Source organism: Mustela lutreola, chromosome 3 (genome assembly GCF_030435805.1).
Source record: "Mustela lutreola isolate mMusLut2 chromosome 3, mMusLut2.pri, whole genome shotgun sequence".
NCBI classification, from domain to species: domain Eukaryota; kingdom Metazoa; phylum Chordata; class Mammalia; order Carnivora; family Mustelidae; genus Mustela; species Mustela lutreola.
The window spans coordinates 37,550,635-37,572,606 of record NC_081292.1 but is presented as its reverse complement, the minus strand read 5'-3'; the positions used below and the strand labels follow the sequence as shown (position 1 = coordinate 37,572,606).

At 34.0% G+C, this 21,972-nt stretch overlaps 1 protein-coding gene across 7 annotated transcripts in view; it reads left to right on the top strand.

Annotated features, from left to right (window-relative positions):
- VPS13B (vacuolar protein sorting 13 homolog B) overlaps positions 1-21,972 on the top strand; it is a 792,142-nt gene that overhangs the window by 423,066 nt on the left and 347,104 nt on the right. For 5 of the 7 annotated variants that reach the window (XM_059165934.1, XM_059165932.1, XM_059165930.1 and 2 more), the window contains 4 exons: positions 6,834-7,005; positions 7,339-7,453; positions 9,857-9,998; positions 13,283-13,691. In XM_059165934.1, the coding sequence (XP_059021917.1) occupies positions 6,834-7,005; positions 7,339-7,453; positions 9,857-9,998; positions 13,283-13,691 (838 nt within the window). Of the gene's footprint in view, positions 1-6,833; positions 7,006-7,338; positions 7,454-9,230; positions 9,298-9,856; positions 9,999-13,282; positions 13,692-21,972 lie in introns of all 7 variants that reach the window. The other 2 variants (XM_059165936.1, XM_059165933.1) reach the window with 1 other exon arrangement.

The following is a 21,972-nucleotide window of genomic DNA, read 5'->3' as shown; positions in this document are numbered from 1 at the left end:
CAGAGAAAGATGATTTCACTCATATGTGGAATTTAGGAAACAAGACAAAGGAACAAAGAGGGGGAAAAGAGAGGGAGGCAAACCGAGGAACAGACCCTTCATGAGAGAGAACACAGTGGTGGTTAGCAGGGTGGAGGTGGGTGAAGGGATGGGTGCAGGAGATGACGGGGATTTGTGACAAGCAAATGGTGTTGCTCAGCAAAGGGCTGAATCACTCTGTTGTACACCTGAAACTTATATTACACTGTATGGTAACTAATGAGAATTTAAATTAAAAAAAAAATCTTACATGAGGTGCTTCATTTGTTAGTCTGCAGTAATTATTTAAAACATTTATTTTCAGTTAAATTTAAAGTGACTAATAGGAAAAATAGTTACGTGTGGCCAAAAGCCAAAAACTACCAGTTATAAAATAAGTCCTGGGGATATAATGTACAGCAGGGACTATAGAGTTAATAATACTCTATTCTGTGTTTGAAAGTTGGTGAGAGAGTAGGTCTTAAAAGTTCTCATCACAAGAGAAAAATAACTTGTAACTATGCATGGTGATGGATGTTAACAAGACTTATTGTGATCATTCACAGTATATACAAATAATGATCTTGTACACCTGAAACTATTACAATGTTACATGTCAGTTATATCTGTTGAGATATTTATTGAAAAACAGAAGTGAATATTGGACTGAGAAGTTGTTTGACATTAACTGCTATAGCAAAACTTTTGTCAGTTTTTTACTTATTATGGTACAATAATATTAAGCAGTAAGCTATGTCAAGATATTATTTCAAACAACCCTTTAGAAAGTAAGTTTAGTTTGGAGCACCTGTGCTTGGCTTAGTCAACTTCAGCTAGGCAGCTATCTCTTGGTTTCGGCTTAGGTCAAGATCTTAGGGTCTAGAGGGTATCACGCTTAGTGAAATAAGTCAATCAGAGAAAGACAACTATCATATGATCTCCCTGATATGAGTAAGTGGAGACGCAACATGGGGGGGTTAAGGGAGTCGGAGAAGAATAAATGAAACAAGATGGGATTGGGAGGGAGACAAACCATAAGTGACTCTTAATCTCACAAAACAAACTGAGGGTTGCTGGGGGGAGGGGGGTTGGGAGAAGGGGGGTGAGGTTATGGACATTGGGGAGGGTATGTGCTATGGAGAGTGCTGTGAAGTTTGTAAACCTGGCAATTCACAGACCTGTACCCCTGGGGATAAAAATATATTATATGTTTATAAAAAATTTTTTAAAAATATTAAAAAAAAAGATCTTAGGGTCATGGAATCAAGCTCAGGATTGGGCTCAGTAGGGAATCTGCTTGAAGATTCTCTCTCTTCTTTTCCTTCTACCCCTCCCCTGTTCATGCACATGCTCCCTCTTTCTCAAATAACTAAGTCTTTTTTTTTTTTAAAAAGCTAAATTTAGTTTGAATACTGAGTTGTTATTTTAAGAATGTATTGTAATCGTTTTAAATCTTCCCCTTTAAGTAGACTTGTTTCATTCAGTATTTATCTTTAAATGATTTTATATTCAACATATAGGAAGACATTTTTATTCAAAATGTGGGAATCATGGGGCACTTGGGTGGCTCAGTTGGCTGAGCATCTGACTTATGATCACAGCTCAGCTCTTGATCTCAGGATTGGGAGTTCAGCCCTATATTGAGCTCCACTGTGGTGGTGGAGCTTACTTTAAAAAAATGTAGTTTTGCATTTAGATTATCATCTGATCAACTGAATAGCTGTTGGAAGACAAAAATAATATATCAAAATAGATTAGAGAAGTGGAGCTTATTTTTTAGCCTTTGCATACATCAACAAAATACTTTGTTATGCTTTTCCTATTTCCAAATAATCATATTCACATATTCACCATCACAATTATTGATTTACTTGATTTTGCTTTTTAAATCTCAAGAGTTATATAAATTAACCTATCAATCTGAGCTCACCTTACATTTTTTAAGGTTTTATGTAAATTCCAGCTAACATACAGTGCAATATTCATTTCAGGCGTACAGTATTTGTCTTCCTATGACTTACTTTTTTTTAGCATGATACTATGTAGCTCCACCCAGGTTGTTACAAATGACAAGATTTCATTCTTTTCTATGGCTGAGTAATATTCCATTGTATATATATATGCCACATCTTCTTTATCCATTCGTCAGTCAATGGACACTTGGACTCTTTCCATAATTTGGCTGATAATGCTGCTATAAACATTGGGGTGCTTGTACCCCTTTGAATTAACATTTTTGTGTTCTTTGGGTAAGTACCTTATAATGCAATTGTGGGATCATAGGGTAGTTTTGTGGGGTTTTTAAAGACTTATTTATTTGAGGGCTGACTGGGTGGCTCAGTGGGTTAAGCCTCTGCCTTTGGCCCAGGTCATGATCTCAGGGCCCTGGGATCGGGCTCTCTGCTCAGCGGGGAGCCTGCTTCTCCCTCTCACTCTGCCTGCCTCTCTACCTACTTGTGATCTCTCTCCCTGTCGAATAAATAAATAAAAAATCTTAAAAAAAAGATTTATTTATTTGAGAGAGAGAGTGGGGGGAGGGACAAAGGGAGAGAAAGGGAATCTAGAGTAGACTCCATGCAAAGCTCAGAGCCTAACACGGGGCTCAGTACCACAATGCTGAGATCGTGACCTGAGCCAAAATCAAGAGTTGCACACTTCACCGAGCCACTCAGGTACCCCAAATTTTATAATTTCTTTATGTGCTTTAGATATGAACCCTTTATCAGATATGCCATTTGCAAATATTTTCTCCCATTCTGTAGATTGCCTTTTAGTTTTGTCAATTGTTCCTTTGCTGTGCAGAAGCTTTTTATTTTGATCAAGTCTTAGTAGTTTATTTTCATTTTGGTTTCCTTTGCCTTGGGAGACATATCTAGAAAGAAATTGCTGTGAAGCCACCTTACATTTCTTTTTTTTTTTTTTTCTGTCTTTAAGGTTTTTTTTTTTTTTTTTTTTTGCCACCTTACATTTCTTGTGCTTATTTATATCAATTATATATCTGGGAAATTTTTTGAAATCACAGTTTTGAATTTTTTATTTCTTTTTTTTTTTTTTTTAAAGATTTTATTTATTTATTTGACAGAGAGAGATGACAAGCAGGCAGAGAGGCAGAGAGAGAGGAGGAAGCAGGCTCCCCGAGGAGCAGAGAGCCCGATGTGGGGCTCGATCCCAGGACCCTGAGATCATGACCTGAGCCGAAGGCAGCGGCTTAACCCACTGAGCCACCCAGGCGCCCCTGAATTTTTTATTTCTAATATCTGCATTCAAAAACATTAATAAAAATTTTAAAACATTTACTATTTAAAGTATTGTTTTTCTTGCTGAGTCAGGCCAAATATATTAATTATTTTGGCTATAAAGAATTCACTATACATGAATCTGGTTTTAAAAAGCACACTCTTTACAGTTGTTTGTATTAAGAAGAAGAGAAGTATTTGTTTATATGAACCTTGGGTGATTTATACTTTAAACTATGAGTAATTCTTTTTATGTTGACATGTTGATAGGAAGTACCATACTTTTCAGTGAATTTAACTCTAGCTTCCTGAATATCAATCTGGATGGTTGTAGAGGGGGAAATAGGAGTAAGACGCGTAAGTACGAAGCTTAAAAACAGTTCATCGTTTTTCCCACCCTTGCATTGAAATAGTGAGACCAAAGGTAGTGGAAACCACAGCAGGCCACTTGTTACTGTTGACTTAAGTACAAACCGTGGTGGAAGTGTTTAGCCCTTTGGGAAGTTTTGTGATTGAACAAGAATGCTGGAGTTATTTTGATAAGGGAGAGTAGCAGTGTGGCCAAAACTATGATCATCCCTGAGCTCTGAAGCAGGCCAAGGATGAAGGGCTGCAGTGTTTGCTCTTCCAGATGAACAAAGATAAATTCAGCTAGAAAAATAAACTCAGTTCTTTTGGTCAATTTGCGACAAAATGGTGAAAGAATTGAACTGTATATTTTAGAACTTGGCATAAAGAGGTGTGGGAAAATAGTTCAGCATCTCCAATTCTGGCTCAATTTTTGCTATAGATTTGGAAATCAAGCAGAAAATTAATGCACAAACATATTTAACAACACCATACCAAATGTTGTAAATCCAAAAGGAAAATTGGAACTGTGTGAGGAAGGAGAGCAAAAGTCTTTTTTAGGAGTGCTTTCTTATTAAATTTGAAGCCACAGTTTTCTTAACATTCCTACTGAACATACCTAATAATACTTTTTTAAAAAACTAGGTCATATTGACTTGAGGTGCTGTTTTCTCTGCAGTTCCCATTCCTGGGAGTATGATGTTCTTCTAAGTCTTGAAGGGTAATTTAATTTATGAATGCTTCTGCTCTAAGAACCTACCCATAAAGAAAGGCATCTTGACTACATTATGTGTCTTTTATTGAATTTGACTTCGTAAAATACATCCTTTTCTGGGATTAGTTTGTGCTTTTCATTAGGTGTTGTGTTACTTCAGGCAGCAACCAAAACCCTGAATTTTTGTATACCTTCTCAAATTGTAAGAATTTCAAGGATAGCAGAGTTAGGACTACTTACTTTGCTTTGCTTGATGATGTGGAACAAGGAGTGACTACACTATCTTCAGATTTAAGTCTATAATTTTCTGTCACAGTACATCATAGGACACTTTTGTTTTGCTATGCCTGGGCCTGAGTATTCCAATAATAAGTACTTGTCTGTTCTTTTGTGAAAATCATCCCCATTTGGTCTCCTTCTGGGGATTCAAGGAAATTAAAATCTCCTTCTGATTGACAGGTATTACAGAACATTGATTCAGGTAAACACTTCATGTAGACACTAAATAGACCTGAGTAGACGGTATGTTTGTGGTAGTGAGAGCACAAATTGTGGTTTGGTTTTGTATGAGATTTTGCTCATTGTCCCTGCTCTGAGTTGCCAGATTAGTGGCTTCTGCTCTGAGAAACTCTGCATAGAAAACAGATACTCAGCACATTATGTTATCTTCTTATCAAATTTTAAGAAATTTCTTGTTCTGCCTGTTGACTACTGGTCATGACTCCTTAGCATCGGAAGTGAACATCTTGTTTGAGACATTCAAAGCAAAAACAAACTATTATAAGTGGAGGTCATATGGCAAAGGAAAATGTGTTAAAGTTAGAAAGATAACAAAATGAGAAAGGCAAGAGATGTTAATACCAAATTCTGTAAGACTTTTGAGTATACAATTTCTAAGTTGTGGTTCAGTTTGATGGTGATAATTATACCTACTAATTACAAATTTCTTATTATGTGTAAATCACTTCACATTTATGTTCTTATTTCTTCTTACCAACTCTAAAAGATAAATATCAAAATAACCATTTTGCGGAGGAGGAAACAAACTTCAAGAGATTAAATCCCATGGTTAGGGTCTAAAGAAGTCCTTAACCCTAATATATCATGCTGCCTACCAGACTGGGTTTAAGTACATATAACTAAAGTTTAAAAGTACATACACATCTTTTAAAAAAATAAGCATGCTATAGTGTATTCGATCAAATCTCAGAGAATGTGTGTTTTTCAAGGTTTTAAATGGACAGCAAAGTTGGAATTTTAAAAACCCAAATACTTGGTAGTTAATCCTATAAGAATAAAATATAGGAGTGACTGATCACTGTCCCCGGCACCGTGTCTTCCTGCTTCTGAGGCTGAAGCTATTCAATTCCATACCAGGATTTATTTTTCTCTAGCCCACTTAACAGCTGCTGAAAAGATTTAACTAAAACTATGATGACCAAATGAACCTTTTACAGAAAGTCTGTTAGTACCAAATGCGGGAACTTACATATTTATAATTCATTATGTATTTGTTGAATTGAATAAACTCATGCTCTTTACCTCTAACTATTTAGCCATATGAATCATTTTTAAGAATCTGTTGTTGGGACATGTGCCTGGCTTAGTAGTAGGGCATGTGACTCTTAATCTTGGGTTGTAAGTTTGAACCCCATGTTGGATATAGAGATTACTTAAATTCTTTTAAAAATCTGTCAAATCCAACTTTTTAATGTCTTCTTATATTAAAATATGCGAGGCATGATAAATGTTCTGTTTCTTAAGCCATGCTAATTATGCTAATCAATTTGCTATGGATATTGTAGATTCACATAAGTACTTCATAGCAGGGGTAGACAAACCTCTGGTTTCTATAAATGACTAGATTTTAAATATTTTAGGTTTTGTGGACCATAGCATCTCTATAGGAACTACCTAACTGCTACGTGGCAGCCATAGGCAATAGGTAAATGAATGAGTATGGCTGTGATCTAGTAAAACTTTATTTCCAAAAATAGACAAGATTTGGCCCCTGGCTGTAGCTTAGCTTGCAGACCCTGTTCTCTAAGGAAATACCCATTGGTACAACCCAAACTTGTTCTGGATCTTAGTACTCTTGAGAAGACTGGAATGACATGCCTGGACATTTCAACTATAAAAAAATGTGTGGGGGCGCCTGGGTGGCTCAGTGGGTTAAGGCCTCTGCCTTCGGCTCAGGTCATGATCCCAGGGTCCTGGGATCGAGCCCCGCATCGGGCTCTCTGCTTGGCGGGGAGCCTGCCTCCCTTCTCTCTCTTTGCCTGCCTCTCTGCCTGCTTGTGATCTCTGTCTGTCAAGTAATAAATTAAAAAAAAAAAATCTTAAAAAAAAAAAAGTGTGATTAGTACATATATTATTAACATGTATCAGCATAAGCATTTAAATGTTTATTGTTAGCAAATATATGTTATGGAAAACTTATCAGTGGTAATTTCAAATTTTATGTAATTTTTAAGGTTATTTTTATTTGTTACACAGTCATTTTTTTCTCATCTCAGGGAGATTCTATACAAGCAGGTGATGATTCACCATTTTCAGATTCTGTGACTTTGGAACAAACTACAAGTAACATTGGTGGAGCCAGTGGACGGATTAGTCTGTGGATGCAGTGGGTGCTCCCTAAAATTACTATAAAACTCTTTGCTCCAGATCCTGAGAATAAAGGCACAGGTACAGGGTTACTTCTCTTCTCTACTGGAAAGATAAAATATTAAACACTATTTTTAGAAGAAATAGTAGACTTTAGTTTTATTTATAACTGTCACATAAACATCATTAGATCTAACTTAGGTGATTTCTATTAGCAGTACTAATATATTGAATATAATACCTGAATTTTTATTACTTTTCCTTAGTGTTGTAGGATCTTATGTGGTTAATGAACAGAAAGTCTCACTTCCTCTGTAGATATCAAGAATATATATATGAATTTAATCTAAAATAGAAGGTTTTAATATTGATTGTGAGGCCTATGCTGATTTTAATGTTTGCCTCTTGTTGCAGAGCTTTGCATGGTCAGTGAACTAGAAGACCTCAGTGCTTCCATAGATGTTCAGGATGTATATACCAAAGTGAAATGTAAAATAGAGAGTTTCAATATTGATCACTATAGAAGCAGGTAAATAATGTGTAATGAATGCGGGAAAAGCTATACTTTATTTGGACACAGTCTATATAAGAATTTTTATATTTTAATTTGGGTCTTTTTAAAAAATACTGTACTTATTTCCAAAGAGGGTTCTTCACAGATAAATTGATCAGTTTTCCTTGGAATTCATTCATATGTGGAATATAACAAAGTTTTGTTTCATAAGATGGCAAATCTGTTCATGAAGACCCATTTTGCCATATTAAATGAAATAAGCTGCTTTTTCTGTCGTCTCACACAATTTTTTATTTTGTATATTTGCAAATTTGCTGGAGACATGATTGATAGCTTTGGTTTTTGCTGTGTACTCTCCATCCCCTCTCCATACTAGAATAATCACAGATTGAAATGGAGTAGTGACATCTCATGGCCCTTTGTACTTCAGAGACTTTTCTTGTCTCACGCATGATTAATATACATGTGGTGAATATTCCTAGAACCAAATTTTTCTTTCCCTAGTAAATCTTTATCAAAAGTATGATGTAAACAATTATAATTTATACTTAAGTTATATATATTTAATATATACATATTTGTTATAATAATAAATAATGGTAGTAAAAAAGTAAATTTTTAGATGTCTTCACAAAGATGCATAGCAATTTTGTCATTAATTTTTCCCAAATGAAGATAAAAAAATACTTTTTGTATTTTTTGTTTCCTTTTTTATTTTGTTTTTGTTTTTTGCTTTAGAATACAACTCTGGAATTTGTATTTTTTAAATTGAAATATAATTTACATACCATAAAATTCACACATTTTAAAAAATTTTTACACAGCATCATATTTTCAATTTCATATTGGTGTAGAAACAGCCTTAAAGTGTATTTTTTCTTGGAATTTATAATATTCATTCAGCAGTTATTTATTGAATCCCTGCAGAAGCATATGTTTCTATACCTTTACTGTTACATCATAGAACCTAAAAATAGAATGTTTTTTATTGAACATGTTTCTAATTCTACATTAAAAACATTTGAATTTTGATTCTTTATCATATTGCTTATCACTTACATTGTATTGCTTATGTCAGTGACCATCACATCTGTCCAGCTAAAACATTGTGTCATAATTGTGAAGTTCAAAATATTTTGCTGGCTATATATTAAACTCTGTTTTATTAGTAGTATGTTACAAAGCAAATGATAATTGTTTTTATTCTTTAGCCATGAATCATGAATTGCTCTTTGATAATGGAATGTTCAGTTCCTTAGGTCCTCATGAATAGCATGTCTTTATATGAAAGTGATTTCTGCAGATGATACATGATTATTATGTTATAGCTGAGATCATTTCCTGATGATGTGAATATTATAATGTATCTTCTATTATCATCAGTGACTTTACTGTTAAATTCATCTAAGTTTTAGATAATTATTCATTCACTTAGTCAAAATATTTATTGGGTGTGTATTATGCACACTGTGCTAATAATAAGCACTGGGGATACAGTGTTTGAGAAAAATTGATGTCAGTCTTGCCCTTATGGGCCTGATAGTTTTATGGATGAGATAGAAATAAATAATCAATCAGTAAGTATACAGTTTTACCATTAAGACAAATGCTTCCATGCAAAACGACGAGCATGTGGTGCTAATATAAGTTGTTCTTGATTGCATTGTCAGATCCGTGTTTTAGTTCAGTGTAGTGCTGTTTATATAATAACTATTTGAAATAGTTATGTATGCTCAATTTTTTAACTCAGAAAAATTGAAGAGAACAGATAAGGTGAACTTATGTTTTCCAGGCCAGGGGAAGGTTGGCAGTCAGGACATTTTGAAGGAGTATTTCTACAGTGCAAAGAAAAACCTGTGGTGAGACTCATTTAGTAATTATGATTTTTAAAAAATTTATTGTAAAATGTTTATCTTTGTTCTTTCATGCAATAGGACTAATGGTTATAAGAATTAGAGCTCAAAGTAAATTCTTTTTGACCTGTTCTTCCAAAAGTACATTATAAAATAAAATTGTTCCTTTAAGTTGTTTGTGTTTTGTAACCATTTTCCTGTTATAGGTATTAAGAAAATTTTTCAAACAGCAAAGGTAGGATTGCTTTTATTAAAATACTTTATCATTAATGTATTATTATGTTGACTTTTTAGAAGTTCCTCCTATTCATAAATGAGTTCTTGTTGGATTGTCCTTTATGATAAACTAAGAGTAGTACTTTTATACTAAAAGCAATTATTTTTCATTTACTTCCATTAACAATGCTTTTGCAGAAGATGGTCTAGACAGAGGCCATACCTAGCAGTGGCTCAAACCTGAACCTATGCAAACTTGAGCAAAATTTAAAGTATCTAGATTTTTTTGCTTATGGCTTTTATTGCTTTTTGTCTTTTCACCTTCTTTGCTCCTGTCCATCACCTCAAGCCTTGGGGAAGAGTGTTGGTCTCTGGGGCAATGTGGAGGTGTCTTCCTTTCCTGTACCGACAAGCTGAACAGACGCACCTTGTTGGTTCGACCCATCAGCAAGCAGGACCCTTTCAGTAATTGCTCTGGCTTCTTTCCTTCTGTAAGAAATCATTTTAAAATTATGCTACAGACTCCCACTAACAGGAATCCAGAGGAGGAATTCAACTACCCATAGAGTCAACTCTTGATTTTCATCTTCCTCTGTATGATCCACTTTGTCAGTGAACTCTACTGTACTTTTAAATCATACACTGGTTTTCCACTACGATCTTATTTGTTTCTGGGTTACTTGCATATCCTGTTTTTCACTCTGGTTTTGTGATTACAACCCAATTTTACCATAAGCATAAGAAAATCAGAGTGTAGGACATTAAGTACAATGTTTTTTAAATTGTGCATGTTTTGAATGATCAAGAGTTGACCAAACTTTGATTCTTATTTAGCTTGCTTTTTTCCCCCTTTCAATTATGCCATTTCCTTCTTGCAACTAATTCAAAGTACCTTACTTGGTGACCTCTTGAAACTGGACAAGGCTGTATGCTCATCATTGACTGGCTGGAAGATGAATACTAGACTGCACACCAGTGGCTTTTAGATGTTTAAAACCCTGTTTTTTTCTAGTGGTACAATATATCTGGATATGTTATTAAGCTAATTCTTTTAAGCGACATTGTTTAAGTCCATACAAATGTATGTAATTTTAAAATATTAAGACCAGATTATCACAGTGGTAATAGCAGTTCTCTTAAGAATTTATTAAATTCCTGCAAACATTATTAGATATTTTCTTAGCATATGAGAACTATTTCCTCTTTTTTTTTTTTTTTTTGGTAAAGGAATTTAAGACCTATATCTTTTTAAAAAATGATAAAAATTATCCAAATATTTTAACTAATTGTGTTCCTAGATTTAATGTTTAATATTGTATTTGCATAGCAAATGCTAGTTTGTGATTTGATTTTTTTATGTTTTTAGGGATTTTTGGTCTGAAGAAAGATGTCTGTAAATGTGGCTTTTCTATCAGCAAAAGTTCTGTTCAGATTTATTTTGATCTTTTTGATTGTTATTAGTGTCTATGAGAAACATTCTTAATTTTTTTCACATTTTGAATAACTTTAATGTACATTCATGAAAAACCCCACTAATTAGTGCCCTTTAAAATTTTTCTTTATCAATTTTCTAAGGTTTTAAAAATTTTACTAATATTTTTTTAATTATTTTCTAACCTTTCATCTTAAAGAGTATAAGATACTATTCCTGTATAAAAGGTAATATTTACATTATCTCAACTCCAGCTAGTATTCATTGATTCTTTTTTTTTTTTTCCCTCTTACATTAAGGGAATTGAGAATGCAGTAGTTCAACAAACTTCATCTCATGGGAGTTTACCTTTCAAGAGTACCTACATTCAATATGTTTAAAATATATTTTCTAAATCAAAGCATTCATACAGCGAAACACCTTTTATGCATTTTCCAGGATTCATGTGTTGCTGTTGTGAGGATTATTTGAGCTAGGTTATGTAGATTAGTGGTTGATGGCAGCTTCCTATAGCCTGCGCCCCCTAGAGCCCAGTTTAGAGACCCAAAGACCATGTTGCTGTGTGGCCATACCCCAGCCACCCTTCTCCATCCCGTGTTTCCTGCTGTTCAGCAAGATAGTGATAAGACTGGTGGCACTTTTTCCTGTTTTGCCGTATTTCCTTTTGAATGTAGAAAGCAAAAGGAAAGAGAAGTCAGAGCGGCAACAAGGAGATTGGGAACGATTAAAGAAATGTTCTGAGGGCAGGACAGTTATATGAAATATGATTATTTTGTACATCCATTCAATGCCTACTTCCCAAGTTCTTTTTTTTTCCCCCCAAATATTTTATTTATTTATTCTACAGACAGAGATCAGAGAAACAGGCAGAGAGAGGGGAGGAAGCAGGCTCCCTGCTGAACAGAGAGCCAGATGCAGGGCTCCATTCCAGGACCCTGGGATCATGACCCCAGCCAAAGTCAGAGGCTTTAACCCACTGAGCCAGTCAGGTGCCCCATCCCAAGTTATTTTTAATAGTCAGAAAATTAGGTTAAAAAATAACATATATGAAGGTAAATTTAATCTCACCATTCTTCATTGTAAAGTCCAGACTAAAAGCAAAATTAACAGTAACAGCTGCATTGTATTCTATTTTCCCTCTTGCTTTGTCACTGGATGACAGGCAGCTGCATGAGAGGAAGGAAATGGAAGCCAAAGCATAGCATAGGCCTGGACGCATTGCTGCTTTGCCGCTCTCACTCTTTTCCTGTTTGTTCTTCTTTCTCAGTTTACTTTCTCTCTTAACATCACACATTGGACCCTAATAACCTAAAAACTTTGTTTTTAGGCCCAGGGAAGAGAGGTTGGAAATGTGGAGTATAACAGCTTAACTGTAATTTTATGCTGAGTAATTTACAAAATGGGATTTTATGTATATTTCATGGTTCAGGAAAACTTTCAAGAGCTGTCCTTTTCATACAAATACAAAGTATGCATTTTACTTCACTCTTAAAAATATGCTCTTTTACTATAATTTGTTTAGAGTGTGTAATTTGAATGTAAGTTAATTGGACAAGTTTGGTCAGAAATATTGATGTTATGATGATAAAATTTTTTCTCAAATGTTGTATGCATATTAATATAGCATTTAACCCAAGGAATATGAGTTTGAGTTGTAAGAGAGCTGGTACTTAAGTTTTATAAACAGTATGATAGCCAGTGAAAATAAGCAGATTCTAAAAGACAGATGTTTTATTTTTTGTTTTATGTTACTATTTCCAGTAAACATGCATTAAGTGGTTGTTTTACTTATCAAAGCATGGTTTCAGTGAGGTTCTTTTTATGGGCTTGGTCATCATATAAATTAGCCAGATTATCTAAGGAAAAGCTGTTAGGTCAAGGGAAGTCAATCATCTTTTTTATTCAGGTTGTTGGTTACAAGTGGAAATATGTAACATGGTTATTTCAGTTTCATCTGCATAAACAACCTCTCTCTGACCCATGTTACAACACCAAATTGGTACTGTCAGTGAAGAATAATCAAGAACAAAAAGGTAAAATCCAGAGATGTCTTGTTCCAAATTCTGAAAGTTACAGAAAATGTAGAAATCATAGACACAGACACAACAAAGTTTAATTGCCTCTCCAGATCTAGAACTAGAACTCAGGATTCCTAATTTTCAGTTGAGTCATTCTAATTTTTAGATGGTTTTGCCCATCTGTGGAATTGATTAGTAATGTGCCCATCAATGGATATAGACATAATATAGGTTATAATACCAACTAAGATCATTTTCTGCTTTCAAAAAGTTTTTTTTTTCTTTTTAATGAAGTGTGTATTATGATTTCCTTTTTCTGGAACAGACAACAGCAAAACTTCTAGATGGCTCTCATCAGCAGCATGGATTTCTCTCTTTGACATACACAAAAGCTGTAACAAAAAATGTCCGCCACAAGTTAACATCAAGAAATGAGCGAAGAAGTTTTCATAAGTTATCTGAAGGTTTAACGGATGGTTCCCCCCATTTTCTTCATGAAATTCTTCTTTCAGCACAAGCTTTTGATATTGTCCTTTGCTTTCCTTTGCTTAATGCCATTGCAAGTATATTTCAAGCAAAACTACCAAGGACCCAAAAAGAGAAAAGAAAATCTCCCGGTCAGCCCATGAGGAGCCATACATTGACTTCACGCAGTTTACCTTTGATTTATATCAACACAAGCGTAATCAGAATTTTTGTTCCAAAAATAGAAGAAATGCAGCCAAGTATTGAAGGTATTGTCTTTCAGATTTTTTTTGGTCTTATTTTACAGAACCTCCATGTAGGGGGTTAAGTTTCCATTTTTTAATATGATTGGGGGTTGTATTTTGCACTTCAGTGTGTTTTAGAAAAAGTAATTATGGTATAATCATTCTCAACTAAATCTTTAGGAGTTATTTCAGAATAATGAGTATGTTTCTGACTCAATTAGTTACTAGAATAAGAAGTGGATTTTTTTTTCATCAGGGATTTTGGTAGCAAAGCTTATGCTTATTGTCGTTTTATTAAACTCAAATGTTAGGTTCTGTATACCTAAGGTAACTAGAAATTAGTTAAAAAAAAAAAATGGCCAACTCTCCAAGGCTCCTGTGGCTTCTTCGAGGCATCTAGGTGCAGATTATTATAGGTTTTAAAATGAAGTGAATTTATAATCCTACTGCCTCCACCCATGAGAGTAACTTTTAAATTTTTAGTTTCCCCCATGCTATGAAACAGTGAAGAACTTTAAGGACTTTTTAGTGAAATTAGAGTGTAGTGGTTCACAAAGTATGAACTTTGGAGTTACAGAGACCTGAGTTCAAATCCAAGCTTTGCTAATTATGAAGTATAAAATCTTGAGCAGGTTAATCTGAGTTACTATGTACAAAATGGTAATAGTGGTATTTAACTTGATAGGTCTTCCGATAGCTTACTTTCCAATGATGACTACATGGAGACTATGTTAATAGTACCACTTGTTTAGTAAGCTCTCAGTAAATGAGAGCTGAATCAGGAGGAGGTGTGCCCTCACTTTCAAGGTAGAATATTTGCAAGTCCCACATTTCACTACTGCTTGTACTTCATTGGCCAAAACTTAGTCAAATGGCTATACCCCACTGTGAGAGAGCCTGAGAAACTGCTGTGTTTCCCTCGGCAGAAGAGCACCTTGCTCATAAATTAAGGCCCTATGAATTTGAGAAAGAAAAGAGAATGGTATGAGAGGGATAACTAATAGCTTCTGCCACATGAGACTAATAAAGCTTTTTTCCTTTTAGTTGTGATGTGGAGGAGGAAGAGCTTGAATGATCAGTGATGGTATATAAAAAAGAAAAGCACCTAGTTCCATTCTCTTTCTTCTTGGGAGTCTAGTCTGTCTCTTATTGTGTCTCACAAACACATAGGGAAGATTATTCTGCCTAACATTATAACTAATTAAGTTTTTTTAAAATTTTTTAGTTTTTAATAAACATATATTTTTATCCCCAGGGGTACAGGTCTGTGAATCCCCAGGTTTACACACTTCACAGCAGTCACCATAGCACATACCCTCCCCAATGTCCATAACCTCACCCCCCTTCTCCCAACCCCCCTCCCCCCAGCAACCCTCAGTTTGTTTTGTGAGATTAAGAGTCACTTATGGTTTGTCTCCCTCCCAGTCCCATCTTGTTTCATTTATTATTCTCCTACCCCCTTAACCCCCCATATTTCATCTCCACTTCCTCATATCAAGGAGATCATATGATAGTTGTCTTTCTTCAATTGACTTATTTTGCATATTTGACTTATTAAGCATGATACCCTCCAGTTCCATCCATGTTGTCGCAAATGGCAAGATTTTATTTCTTTTGATGGCTGCATAGTATTCCATTGTGTATATATACCACATCTTCTTTATCCATTCATCTGTTGATGGACATATAGGTTCTTTCCATAGTTTGGCTATTGTAGACATTGCTGCTATAAACATTCGGGTACACGTGCCCCTTCAGATCACTACGTTTGTATCTTTAGGGTAAATATCCAGTAGTGCAATTGCTGGGTCATAGGGTAGTTCTATAACTAACTAAGTTTTGATAAAAATAATGGTCCTTTTTAAAAAACATTATAAATAAAAAATTATTTGTAGAGCTTTATAGGTCTTAATTACAAAGATGTCTAGAGATATATTCCAGCATATTATACTTAATAGATTTTTTAATACAAACTAGTTCCTGTTCTTTTCCTTCTGATTCTTTATAAGAACTATCATAAAGTTGATTACTTTGAGATAAATTAGTACTCTCTGCATTGCTATATTCTGAGAGCAACTGCCTAGTTATTTTCATTTATTCAGATAGTTTGTAGAAACACATGAATGGTAAAGAATAAAGTAGTCTTCACTGAGCGAAGTGATGAAGATATGAAGATATGATATCTTAAGTGATCTGAGAGGAAACAGCAAACCAGAAAAGCTTATATTCGCTGCAGAGACACTGACCTTTATGCTTTTTCCTTATTGTTATCTAATGAATGTTTTAGATTGTATCAGATGAATGTTTTATTGAGTATCTAATGAATGTTTAGATTGTTATCTAACATTGCTATCTAAATTTATATTAAAGTTACGTAGGTTTAAAAAACCTGTATTTTTTTAAAAAATTTATTTATTTGAGAGAAAGAGAATGCACCTGCAGAGGGAGGGACAGAGGGAGGAGAGAGAGAATCTCAGGCCAGTCTCCCCACTGTGCATGGAGCCTGACTCAGGACTCCATCCCAGGACCCTGAGATCATGACCTGAGCTGAAACCAAGAGGCAGATGCTTAATCAACTGAGCCACTTTTTCATAACCACACAAGAGAACAGACATAAAAGGTCATGGAGATTTTCAAACCATCTTTTGGCCTTTTCAGCTGAGAGTAGGGGGAAAACACTGGAAGCAGAAGTAGTTTGGCTTTGTCATTAGAGGAAACATGATTATTTTGGTAAAAGTTGGGAGTAGTCCATTACATTTCAAAAATATCACTGTATTACTGTATCTATAACTTTTTCCATTAAAATAAAATGGCAGAAAATTTGAATCTAGATAAAATTAAAAATGAAGTCATATCTATATTATAAAAACGTTCTAAATTTTTTTAACAATTAATATATTGTTTTTTATTGATATATCTCTCTAGTTAGTATAAAAGTATTTATTTTCCTAACCAGAGTGGGTTTCTGTAATTTCACTTAAAATAAGGTATGTTAGAAAGCTTTTGTGATTTCCTGAAAATTCTTTGTAGTGTATATTTTATGTATCCCTAATTTTCTGATTATTCTCATTTGAATGTAAACAGTTGGTAAGGCCAAAACTTCATTGAGCCCTAAGAAAAATAGTTTTATAGGAGACAAAAAGTTAGGATGAGGTGGAGAGAAATACAGAAAGAGAGCTGTATGATAAAATTGGGAAAGGTCGTGCAGACAAATTAGGAAGCAAAGCAACCTATCTGACTTCATGATGCTTTAGTACTGATATAGAAGTGTTCAGGAATTATAAATGACCTTCAAATTATGGGACTGAGCTGGTCTCTAAATAGTAATTGCATGTAAACTAATCCTAAGTTGAATCCTTTTTCCTCTAGTGTCCCTAATGCTATTTTAATATAAGGTTTTACACATTAAATTTCACATCTGAAATATCAGTAGTGATCACAAATACAAATAACAAGGGAAAAAAAACAATGTATATGCTTCATCTCCCATTTAAATTTTGAAATTAGGCCTAGAATATAAAGCAGTATCAGTGTGTTGCTTTTTCAAGACATGCCAGTCTGGCTAAGACTTAAAATAGATATTCAAGAATGTTTATACTGGTACATCTTCCAGAATCAGACATAGCTGTTTCTCAGTGTGTGCATTTGATCTGCATTCAGCTTTTGCTTATTCATTGTGAAATGATATCTGTTTGATATAATGAATGATTTGGGATGTCTTTGACTGGTACTTGTTAATACAGAGGACATTTTCACAGTAAATTGTTCTTTCATTTCAGTTTAGATGTTCATTCCAGGGCTCCTTTGAATAAAATTTTTGTAACAATACATGTGAGAGAAATTTACCTGGCAAACTAATTTTCACCATCCATATCAGTGTCATAGCCCTTAGGTGGTCATCACTAGGTGGATCTTATTTATAATGTTAAATGTTTCTTCTTAAGACAGATGTAACCTGTAAAATATAAATTGTCTTGATCATTGAATTAGAAGTCTTTCCTTTTTCATTTTTTTAATTGTGGTAAAATACATATAACAAAATTTTTTCCATTTATAATTATTCAGGGGTACATTAATGGAATAAATTACATTGACAGTGTTTTACAACAGTAATCACTATTTATTTCCAAATGTTTTCATCATCACAAATAAACTCCGTTTCCATTAAGCAATAACTCTCCCAGCCCTTGATAACCTCTAATTTACTTTCTGTCTCTGTGAATTTGCCTGTTCTGGATATATCTTGTAAGTGGAATCATAAATATTTGGCTTATTTCACTTAGCATGATGTTTTTAAGCTCCATTCATATTGTAGCATGGTATCAACTTTATCTTTATGGCTAGATAATATCTCACTTTAGGGATTTTCCATATTTTGTTAACTTACATCTCTCAGACACTTGGGTTGTTTCCAGCTTTGAGTTGGCTATTATGAGTAATGCTGCCATGAACACTGGCATACAGGTGTCTTTTGGAGTTCGTTTTCACTTCTATTGGATATGTACCTAGGAATGGCATTGCTGGATCATACGGTAATTCTGTATTAGAATTCTTTGTTTTTGAGGAACCTTTTTGAGGAAAAGGTTCCTCAAACCTCCAGTATATTAGAACACCTTTTTGATGAGGACAGAATTTGTGGAATTTTCTGAACAACACTAATGTGCAGGCATAGTTCAGCCAATAAGAGGGCTCACTCTTAGTAAGCTTGGGAACGTGTGTACACTGAGCGCCCCCGAGCACCTCCACAATGAGACAGAGGTCAGAAGTTCTGTAGTGAACTCTAACTTCCTTTTTCTGTCCTATGCAGCAGTGGTTTATTGGGACAGGTTCTCTGCTTCAGTAATTTGTGTACATGTCAGAAAGAATTAAAAACCTGGCTCTTTGAGAAAATGGAGGGAAAACTGCTTTATATCTTGATTTCTTTTGCATTTTTGTCTTGTTTGTTTTTTTCTTTTTGGTTTACTGTGTTAAATTATAAGTTTTACATTTCCCATTCAGCTACTGTAACTAGAAAAATCCTCAACTGATTGTAATTGCAAAAATATTTCCAGACTTCTGCTACCTTATTTTTTAAAGTTGCTTCTCTCTCTCTCTCTCTCTCTCTCTTTTTATTTTTTGGTGGTGGTTGTGATGGGATTTTTAAGGTCTAATTTCAAAATTCAGATGCCTAAGTACTTCCTAAGCAGGTAGCCTTGAATAAGAGCGTACAGAAAGGGGTGCATATTGTTATGGCTATTTTGAAAAATACAGTCTGCCATGTTTCTCTGTGAACTTTTGGTTAATTTTAATCTTTTGCTTATATAAACTTTTTGCAATAAACACCTTTTTAGGGGCGTTTTTTCATGACTTGGTTGAGAATGTATATAAATAAATTGCTAGCAAAAGGATTACTAGATCAAAGTGCATGTACCTTTAAAATGTTTAGGAGCTGTCATGTTAAATTGCCCTTCTAAATAGCTGTACCAGTGTTGTTTCCTTCCGCTCATCCTAACAGAGTTTTCCGGGGTTTTGTCAGGCTCATTAATGAAAAGCACACTGTTTTTCTAAGTTGTTCATCTTTTCCTTATCACTTAATAAGAGCTCTTTGTGTATTAAGTTTTTTGTCTGGCCTATACTGTATTGCATACATTTTTTTTTGCCCTCTGCCTCTGTTTGTGTCTGTTTATATATCTATATTTGTATTTACATGTATGTATCTTTATTTACATCTTTATAGTTGACCCTTGAACAATGCAAAGATTAGGGGCACTAACCCTCCCACTCCTGCAGTTGAAAATCCATGTATAACTTTTGACTCCCCAAAACCTTAACTACTAATTGGTTAGATGGGAAGCCTAACCAATAACATAAACATTTAACACATATTTTGTATTACATGCAATATTCTTACAACAATACCTAACTTTTCCTTAGTTGTTTCAGTATTTCTAGGCTCCACAATTTGTCTTCATTTCAAATTGTTGTGTATCTCTAAATTGTTTCCAGTATACTTATTTTTTTTTAAATCTACATAGAAGTGGACTCACACAGTTCAAACCCATGTTGTTCAAGGGTCAGCCGTACTTCTATCTCTACCTATACTCTCTGAGAAGTAATGAATTTCCAGAATGCATTCCTGTCTATAAAACAGTTATAAAAATGCATGCCAAAAGTGCAGATATTTTGGCACATTCTATTAGATTTTTTTTGACACTTTACCTTTCATTATTGCTACTCTTAATTCAAATGATAAATCACCCATGAAAAATTTTTCAATGAGTAAAATGCATATAATGTAAAGTTTGTCATTTTAGTCACTTTAAAGTAGAGACAAATTTTTAAATGTATATTTTATTTGGGAGATTCAATGTTTTCATTCAGTACATTTTAGAAGATATAATGTGACTAAGGAAAACATGATTGAACAGTAATTTGACTAGAAATAAATTACTTACATGACAAGATCTCATAAGAGTCAAGAGGGTAGTAAGCATTTTACTCCAGAAAGGTGTTAAAAAGTTTGCTTGAGTTACATTTGTATCGGATGAAAGTATATGTGTAAATCATGTTTTGTTGAGTGTGATAGCATAACTAAATAATGCTATATCTGTACTTCTCAGCAGAAACTATACTATAAGCAGCATCTCCAAGTAATTTGTTCTGTAGACCAGAGTTAATTGGCAAAATAGACACAACTATATTTCCCACTAGTAAAATAATAGTCACAAGGTTTTTTTGAACCTTCTTTTTGTCTTCAACTGCAAATATGGCAATAACTACTAAAACCTTTTGTTGCTAGGTTTGTGTAGGGTTGTCACTACAGTTTTGACTTTATAAAACTATAACATTGCACAGTAGCAAGTTCAAATACTCTTGAGACTTTACATGTTTTACTGTGCTGAGTTTATATTGAGAATCTTAAAAGGAAGCTGAGATCTCCAAAATACTTTTATTTTTTGTTGACTTTAAGAAAACTTATTTATAAGCAATAGTCTTATGTTACCTGACAGTTGCAGGAAAATTCGGCTCTTTATTTAAGCTCTTGGTTACTTAAGCTCATAACTTCACAGTTGTTCATAACATTTTCATTTTCAATACACACTCTCTTGCCCCAAGAAAAGATAAAATCTTTCGAACTTATATTTCACATTACATTAAATGTGAAAGTTTTTAATAGTTCATGTGTGAAATCAGTTAATAATAAAAATATATTTAACGTTCTAATATTTTATATAAACAAATGATATTGAAAGTCTGGTTTTCAACTTGAATATTGTTTGTATTATGTGCAATCATTATCAGGATCCTGAATCTACAGGTGTTTGACTTCCAGTTTAAGCTATTTATTTCAGAATAGAGGACTGTTTTTTGGATCTAGTATGAGTCTTCCAGAGTAAGTAGTTCCGCATGAGCCTAAATTTTTAAAAATACAGTTCAGGCAAAGAAGGAAGGCATTCATTTTCATGTTGAAAATGCATCTAGAGGGAACATTTCCTCATATGGTCCAACTATTGAATGCAGGTGAAATAAACCAAAAAAGGGGAAGCTTATTTTTTTCCAATTATAAAGTAACTAAAGAACTGAATAAAGACATTTTTGATAAATACTTATTTTTATTATTTTTCTTATATCTCAGAGGTAGATTTTGATAAGCTAACTACTCTCTATAAAAAGATTATTTTTATTTACTTTGTGAATGATCTGCATTAAGTGCTTTTTTATTATTATAACTTTATAGTCAGTATAATCTAGTGAGAACACTTTTGGCTCCAACAGAAACAGAATTCTGTTCTTGGATCTGGCTTTGTATGTAACACCAAGTACGTCATTTTTCTTCCATATGTACCTCATTTACTACAGTGTTTCTATTACATTTCAGACTTCATATGGTGGGTAGTATCTGCAGCCTGGGAGAACAGTTAGCAAGTACACTAATTGCACCTTTTGTGGTATGGTCTATTCTCCAGGCTTACTATTTATTGATTTAATTGATGCCTGCTGCTTAATCAGAGGTTTTACCCACATGGAACTATTTGATAAGCTTGGCATAAAATGCAAGATCTGTGAAATGTAAACACTGTTCATAGTTTAAGGACCTATAATCAAGCCAGACCTCTAGTCATTTGAAAATAGCTGTATAGAAGTAGTTTTGTATTTGATCTTTTTTGCTGTGGGCATTTAAAAGTGCAATCTTTATTGTAGCATCTGCATGCTAATATTTATTATGATAGCTCATCTCTCTCTTCCCCTTTTTCTGTCCTTCTGACCCCCACCTCCCTGCTGTTTTGCCACTCCCTTTACATCTTCTTCATCTTTTTCTGGTTCC